Source organism: Microtus ochrogaster, chromosome 21, assembly GCF_000317375.1.
Source record: "Microtus ochrogaster isolate Prairie Vole_2 chromosome 21, MicOch1.0, whole genome shotgun sequence".
In the NCBI taxonomy this organism is placed as follows: Eukaryota; Metazoa; Chordata; class Mammalia; order Rodentia; family Cricetidae; genus Microtus; species Microtus ochrogaster.
The window spans coordinates 22,700,538-22,709,018 of NC_022022.1; the positions used below are offsets into that span (position 1 = coordinate 22,700,538).

General features: G+C 40.0%; 1 protein-coding gene across 10 annotated transcripts in view; it reads left to right on the forward strand.

The window, feature by feature from the left end:
- The window catches only part of Camk2d (calcium/calmodulin dependent protein kinase II delta), a 250,826-nt gene extending 244,204 nt beyond the window's left edge, over positions 1-6,622 (forward strand). For 5 of the 10 annotated variants that reach the window (XM_026783941.1, XM_013350034.2, XM_026783939.1 and 2 more), the window contains 4 exons: positions 1,799-1,893; positions 3,264-3,492; positions 4,614-4,702; positions 5,844-6,621. In XM_026783941.1, the coding sequence (XP_026639742.1) occupies positions 1,799-1,893; positions 3,264-3,492; positions 4,614-4,680 (391 nt within the window). In that variant the 3' untranslated portion in view covers positions 4,681-4,702; positions 5,844-6,621. Of the gene's footprint in view, positions 1-1,798; positions 1,894-3,263; positions 3,497-4,613; positions 4,703-5,843 lie in introns of those variants that run through there. The other 5 variants (XM_026783940.1, XM_005357243.3, XM_026783944.1 and 2 more) reach the window with 3 other exon arrangements.
- Positions 6,623-8,481: the final 1,859 nt, after the last annotated feature.

Below are 8,481 nucleotides of genomic sequence, written 5' to 3' on the forward strand. Positions count from 1 at the left end.
ATAGATAGATGATAGATAGATAGATAGATAGATAGATAGATGATAGATAGATAGATAGATAGATAGATAGATAGATAGATAGATAGATAGATACAGACAGACAGACAGACAGACAGATAGAGACAGAAGATAGATAGATAGATAGATAGATAGATAGATGATAGATAGATAGATAGATAGATAGATAGATAGATAGATAGATAGATAGATGATAATGAATGACAAAGAAGCAAAAAAAGAGAATAACACTTGCAAATGCCAATGTGAGGTAGTATGGAGTTTGGTTTGACAGACTGACAACTAAGCCATATTTTATAGAGGAAGTAATAACACCTGGCAGAATAAATTTCTGTTGCCATAGGAACACTGTTCTTCCCACTTCACTCCTTAGGAAGAATATATATATATATATATATTTGACTTGGGCTTAAAAATACCTGCTCAGCAGGCAATCGGAGACAAAGTTCATTATTTCCCCTCTACCACCGCCTTCCTCGCAAAGGATAATTGCTGCGGTTTGAGACCTCAAAGTGTTCTCTCCAGGCCACCAGCTCTGCATTCCTTTGTTTGTGTTTTTTGAAGCAGGGACTCGTGTTGCCCAGGCTGGCCTGGGACTCCTGCTGAAAAACATGTGTATCCCACCATTCCTGGTGTGCCAGTACCATGTTCCATCAACTGTGCTAGGCTCTGCAAAACCACAGGGACTTAGGCTTGCAGATTTGTTTCCCTGATGAACAGTTAAGAAAGTTTCCCTCCAGTATTGAGCATGTCCATTTGGAATTAAATGGGTTCCCACCCACTTCATTTCTCATTTGCAGCAAATTAATAAATAGGCTGAAAATTTTTTTATTTGTACCCTGAGTCTTTGCTGCCTTCCTCCAACTCGGGACCTTCCACGTCCCTGCAAAACTCTGACTCATTCTTACAAGCCTAGCTCTAATTTTCTTTCTTTCTTGTATCATTTCCATCCATTATAACCTGCCTTTGAAGCATGTTGTATTAACTTCTATTTTAGTATCAATGACTTATAGTCGCCTCCTACTATAGATCACGTTTAATAGTTTGAATAAGTAAATTTCCCCAAAGAAAGTCCATTGGTTTCTTGTGAATAGTTTAGAGATGCATACCCCTTTGCTGAATTCTGCTTCTGGAATTAAAGGAACTATCATGCCCATTTGAAACACCTATTACTTTTCTTTTGAAAGTGAAATGAGCTTTAAGCATATGCTTAAAGCAATCTTATGGACATTCCCGGGAAATTCAGACTGACATTCTACCCTTCAAGTCACTTACAACCTGGATGTTGGAGAAGAATGGAGAAAGTGGGTCCCTTAAAAATCATTCCAAAAATTATTGATTTCCCAAACCAAAGATGATTTGAAAGGACTTAGAGTATGTCCTTGACTTTGAGAAAACTTGAAACATAAGAAACTTAAGTCAAAAGTTAGAAAACTAAAGAATTAGCTTTGGAAATTAAACAGCAAGTAATGTTGTACTTGGGCTGGTTAACTTGGTTTTGTGCCTCTGCAAAATGACAATTTGGAGTCTGCTTTCTGATCATCTTGTCAAGGTCTATGGTAAAAAAAAAAGAAAGAAAGAAAGAAAGAAAGAAAGAAAGAAAGAAAGAAAGAAAGAAAGAAAGAAAGGAAGAAAGAAATAGAAATTTCCTATTTGGTTGTATTTATTTATTTATTTATTTTAGAATCTCTTTCCTTCACTGACCGTAAGCAAGAATGCTTAGACTTGAAAGAACAAAACTGTCAGCACAGTTACTCATGAAATCTTTCTCTTGTTGCAGAAAAATCTGCGATCCAGGCCTCACTGCCTTTGAACCTGAAGCTTTGGGCAACTTAGTGGAAGGGATGGACTTTCACAGATTCTACTTTGAAAACGGTAGCTATTCTGCATTCTTTGCCAACTTCTCCCAACCTCACAGACTCCTTGGCTCTTTCCTGCAGTGGGGATTTTTACTGAAATATATCCACCATGAAAATTGTGCTTTGGGGGACCAAAAGATATGTACTTCATACCTAAAAAGTCCTTTATGTTTTGGAAAATATGGAAACACCTGTTAAGACCAAGTGAATGGACAAGATAAGCCATATAACGTAATGAACATGTATTACTTTGAGTTTTTGTCATATGGTTAATATGGGGAAGAGAAACCACAGCCATGATACCCACAGTGGCTGAGCACTGCTGGAAAGTCTAGAGTCACTTTCAAGTTACAGCACAAACAAAGAAGAGCGATCAGGAAGTGTTTCCACTCAGATTGCAAAGGTCTTAATATCTGAGTGGCTCAGAGGAAGCATATAGCTTTCAGAAAACAAACATATTACTTCTTTAATCTGCCTGTCCATCGACACCATTTTATTTCTAGTAAAAATCGTTAATTGATCCATTAATATTTCACCCATTTCAACATTGCCCTGTGCACTATTATTTTCCATAAGTGTGTACTGTCCATAATGGGGTATATTTTTTTATGTCACTAACATTTCAAGTAATTTAAAGAAGCATTGCCTGAGAATGAGAGTGTTTGGGTAACAGCTAGAATAACTCAGCCTCTTCTAATCTACAGAACGCCATCAATAGGAATTGTGTTCAGAATCCATAAATCTCTTGGTCAAGTGATTAGAATGGATATCGGTATTATCCCAACGCCAGAGGTTGGAGCCTGGTGGGGAACATCTGTTCATAACTCACTGTGTGAGCAAGCAATAGATTGTGAAGTGTGACTAGCTGATCACAAGTCCATTCTGACCAAACTGAAGAGGCACAGGATTTGATGCGGAAACATCCGTTCAGGGAAACAGTGACTTTAAAATTGACACTTGAGATACTTCCCTCATCCCACATGCTTACTTACAGAAATACCACTGCAAATCACCTCATCAACAGCTCCAGTGGGAGTAGCTCAGGGTACCCGAGCCAGGGTTTCTCCTCTTCTCCTCATAGTGTGGCTTCTGCTTCTAGCCCTTGCTTTATAAGTGCATCTGTGTAGCTTTTCTGCCTAATCAATGAAAATTTCCAGAGTGGTACAAATTGCCTCTTAAGGAAACCAAGGAAAATGAAGATTATCCACTTTTGTTTCATTGTTTGCACTTTATACCACACCCAGCACTCAACTGGTGCAAATCGGTTCATGTGTTAAGGCATGGATGAGTACCATTCCTCATCGATCCCACCTGAAGTGAATCCTGATTTTAGTTTACTACAGTGTAAGACCTTAACTTGTTTTCTTTTATATCGTTCCCTTTCAGCTTTGTCCAAAAGCAATAAACCAATCCACACTATCATCCTGAACCCTCACGTGCATCTGGTGGGAGACGACGCAGCCTGCATCGCATACATCCGGCTCACGCAGTACATGGACGGCAGTGGAATGCCGAAGACGATGCAGTCGGAAGAGACGCGCGTGTGGCACCGCCGTGATGGGAAGTGGCAGAATGTTCACTTTCATCGTTCGGGGTCACCCACAGTACCCATCAAGTAAATATTTCTAGGCTGTCATATCTTGTTAATGTGCCCCTTGTAGTAGGCAAATTTAGAAAGCAGTATTTAAAGAGAAAATATCAGGTGTTATCAGTATTCTTCCTCAAATGTTTAATTTCCAACAGACAGAAAATAATAATAATAATAATAATAATAATAATAATAATAATAATAATAATAGTGCCTCTCCTATGCTAGATGCAGGGAGAAAAGGCATTTTCCACAGGAAGCGTACATTCTGCTCTGGGAGGCAATTATTCATTAAGACCGTGGAAAAAATAAACTACACGTTTGACTTGAGAGTTGGGTGCAGCGAAGAACCAATGCATCAGAACATCCATACTCTGCCTAAGAGACTAAATTCTGAGCAAGATTTTACACAGGGAACAGAATCTGAAGATACAGACATGGTAAAAATATACAAGTGAGAGAGTCCAAGCTAGAGAAACATCATGAAGTTACAGTGCTAGGACTTAGAAGCATTAGAAAACAGGGCGGAACAGGACAGGCTGGCTCGCTGGCGTGTAGGGGAATGATAGGAAATCATTTGAATCAGTGAAAGGGGATGAGCTGAGAGAGAAAAAAACAAAGTCGGGTGAAGCCTGGCCCACTGATCATCTCTTTGCAGCATCCCCTGGCACTGTTTGAAGATGCCAGGTGTGGAGCCCAGGTCTCACAAACAGCCACTCAACACGCCCCAGCAAAGCCATTTCGACTTCTCAGTTTGAAGGCAGATTATCAACCACAGTGATTTTCAAAGGTCCTCTCTGTCATTTTAGCCACCATCTACCATTGTTGGATATGCAAAAAAGGAATAAAGAGGATCAATAAAGGCAAAAATAAATCCCAATAACAAAAAATAGGTTAAAATAACGTAGCTATGTTATCAAAAGGAAGACACAAAAGGAGTGAAAAATAAAGTGTGTGTTAGTGTTTCTGTGGTTTTCACCCCCAAAGAGGTAACCACAAATTGCCAGCTGTTCTAGATAGGATGGATGTGTTTTGTATTGGGCAAGGGGCTAGTTTTCTCTGCAGTTCTCTGAAGTGTTAAGGGATAGAGCCTATTTAAGAAGACTTCCTTTTATGCCAGGTGGCTTAAATGGGGCTTCTCTTAATAGGCCACCCTGTATTCCAAATGGGAAAGACAACTTCTCAGGAAGCTCCTCTTTGTGGCAAAACATCTGAAAACCATTCACATTTGGGTCTTGTAAGTAGCATCCTGCCCCACGGTTCTGTGCGATGCGGCTCATGCTGGAAAAGCTGCATGGCTATTGTTCTTCCCTTTCTGGACATTGGCTCAGCAATCTACTCAGTGAAACACAGAGGAGGTCTTTGGAAATCCATCGTGGCTTTGCATGAGTCCTTAGTTCTAGCGTCCATTTTCTAGCATCACCACTATTTGCGAGGTAGCAGGCGCCAAGGAGGACCTTTTCCCAACAGCCGAATCGCATCACTTTCACATCCCGGAGTTCTCACATCAAAAGCCAGTGATACCTGGGTTAATGCAGACAACTCCAAGTTATCCACAGCGATTTCTATTAAGCATTGAAATCCTTTGAGCCTTGCTGTCTTTCGGAAGGTGCAATGTTAGGTGTCGACGGGTTAGTATGTACATGAGCTCACTGTGTCTGACTGAATGGAACGGTGGGAGCCTGGGGGGCAAGGGCACAACTGAAAGTCCAGCTGAACTTGAACTTGAAACAAACACAAAGGAGGTCATTCTTATAACAGACAGATGACTGCAAGTAAATCCATGCTTATGTTGTTGTTTTTAAAGATTTAGGGTACAGACGTGAGTAGGTGTCACTGTTTCTATTTTCTGTTCAAGATGGAACAGAACCTTTAAGGAATGGTGCTCCTGGTTATAGCTTTAAAGACCTGAATGAGAATCATTCTCTACTTTTGATACTATATTCCTTGCTGAACTGACTTTTAATTTTGATTTCCCAAGGAATTTACGCATAATGAGCAAAGCGCACAGAGTGAAGTTGAACTTTGATTTGTTTCAACCAAATACTAACATGAATTTATTAAATTTGTCTAGTAAATATGAATACTTAAAACATATATTTATATTTAATAATGTGATTGAAGCCTGTGACCCCTTCTGTTCTTTGTTTTTCAGCTTAGCTTTGTTTGAACAAATACATACTATGGATTGCCTAGAATTGTCTTTGTTAAAAGTGTGTTATTTTGTCTTCCAAAGATCACAGGCAAAGATCTCACACAGCGTTATTTCCAAATCTGAGCTTGAGCTACGTTATAAAAATTGTTCCTTAGTAACATCTGTGGCCAAAAGTCGCGTATTTTATAGAAAACAATATAATTTATTTATTCCTCCTTTTCAGCTAACTGTCGACAGTGCCACTTCTGCGTTCTGTTCTCAAGGCACCTGGCGGGAAACCCTGGGACGGCCTCTCCCCCTCTTCATGCATGTTTCTGATGCATGAAGTTGTGAAGGTTCTCCACGTAATGCACATGCGACCCGTCATCATATCATATATTCCTTCCTACGTGTTGTTTACACTCCGGCTACTGGATGGGACGCTCCATGCCAACGTAAATCACCGTTGGAAAACCATAGAGGGAGGTCAGACAAGGAAATTCCACAATATTCCAAGTTCAGCTGATCCATCAGGTTTCTCTGTTTATGCCAAGATTTAGAAGATTTCATTAAAAATTATTATTCTCGAATGACAGTTTATGAGAGAAAAGTAAATCTTTTTAGAATGCTGCCATTAATCTTTTGGGGGCTTTTTGTTGGGATTTTGGGTTTGATTTTTTGTTGGTTTGTTTGTTTGTTTTTAAGGCTCATATGTGTGTACCTTCAGTTCCTGGTGTGATCCTGGTAGAAATGAATGCTTTTCTCTGAAAGTGTTGGTGTTGTGTAAATGGAGTGGTTAGGTGGACAGAATCTTGTGTGATTGCAGGGACAAGAATCAGTTGGTGTTCTACCATCAAAGCCATGTTGATTTGAGTCAAACTGAATACTGGGAAAAATTAACATCATTTACGAGTTTGATTGCTTTCAGATAAGCACAATTCTGGTGAACACTTGACACTGATTTTGCTTTTTTTTCTTTCTCAAATTCTGTTGTTTTCGTTTTGTAATATTTGTTTGCTTTTAATTTTCCCATTCTCTCTCTCTCTCTCTCTCTCTCTCTCTCTCTCTCTCTTTCTCTCTCTCCTCTCTATCTCTCTTTCTCTATCTATCTGTTGGTCTGTCTTTCTGTAGCTGGTAGTGTGTAAAAATAACAGTAAAATTTGCATATGAAGGTAAAAATAGAAATCAAGGTCTTTTGGAGGAAGCTATAACTAGCACTTCCTGTCTTTTCAGGGCCCACAGAGTTGTTATAGGATTTTAAATAAAGGTTTTTAATTCAGCTTAGGCCACCCCTTGTGCATAGGTATACATAGATTAGAAGTTTTGAGACTTGCGCTAACAGCAGTCAGAACCCGCAACAATGTCCTGGTTCTCTACCGACTAGGGACATCGTCTGAAGACCAAGTGGAAGGTGACCAGGGTGGCATGCAGAGCACTTGCTTGGACCTGGTGGCATGTGAGGGCCTTGACTGCCTCACTCTCTCTAGCTAGTACCGTGAGGGATATTTTTCATCCTCCATCTTGTTTGAACTTGATCTTTATGCCGTGTGCAGTCCTAGTTTCTCTCTTGAGTGACAGTGTCAACTTCCTGCCAGGAGCTAGGGGTTTTCCAGATTAAAGCAACGAAGAAAAGGAAATGCCCCAGTTTTCTTTGTGGTTCTCATTTGGTCTTTGTTGATTCAGTCCCAGTGAGGCTGTTTCTCCACCCCGAAATGCTTTGTGGTGCATGGACTCTCCATCAGCATTGAACAACCATAGCTACTCACAGTCCTCAGAAGCCTATTTTTAAAACAGAAGCAAACAGCAAAAAGAAAACACCCCCCTCCCCTCTTTTTTCTCATTTCACCTTTTGGTGTTGATTGCTAATCACTTTAGATATTGTTGCTAGTGAATGTATGGTAGATGGGTTGAAGCTTTTTCTGATAATTACATGATTTAAAACAATATATATTTAAAATGAATATATGCAGTAAATGTATTGAGCCGTGTTAACCTGCCAAGGAGATCTGTGAAAAACGTAATGGCCTCACTTTTCCCTTTTTAATTTCTTTTCTCTTTCTGTGAAGCAGCTATACGTGGCATACATGTATTTAAAGACACAAATAGTGGTAGGATTTTTTTTCTCTTTTTGTACACTTTGAACTTAGCATGTGGTGTTGAAGTATTACATAGATCCAGTCTGTCTTCTGCACTAAGATGCGAGGAAATTGTGACTTGCTCTCTCCAGCACAGTGGAATCACACGTTCATCACCTTCCATTGTTTGGAAAATACTGCAGTTTACCATGGGACACTGTATATATTTCTTGCCATAATGGTAAATGACTGATTGATATATTTAAGAGTTAATAAATTTGTGATTTCTGCTGACAGCGTGTCCATCTTTATTTCTTAAGGAATACTGTATGAATGCAAGGTGCTGGCCACTACCGAGGACATTATGTCCTGCCCTGGTCTCCTTGACAGTGGCAAGCTGTGTGTTCTCTGCACACAACAGTGCTGTCTTCCTACAGGAAAGTTAGCCGAAAGGAAAGTTGTTGGCAACTGAGTATCCTAAAAGTTTCTCTATGTGCACCATTCTGGCCACCTCTTGCTAAACTGCTAGACCATCTCCCTCTGTTAACATGAATCTGATAGACATCCCCAGGACACAGCCCTACCCCTCCACAACTACAGATTAGAAGAACACCGTTAGTTAAATCACCACATGCAATTTCTCAAGTCCACTCATGTGATTTACTTCCTCACCAAGACTATACTTTCTTCGTTCCATGAACCTGAACCTTGGCTCATCCATTGAGGTTCAGAATAGATTTGTGCCTCCTCCAGCCACTTGCCTTGGCAGCTTCTAGGCTCTTGTTTGCTCTGTCATGACTTGCATGG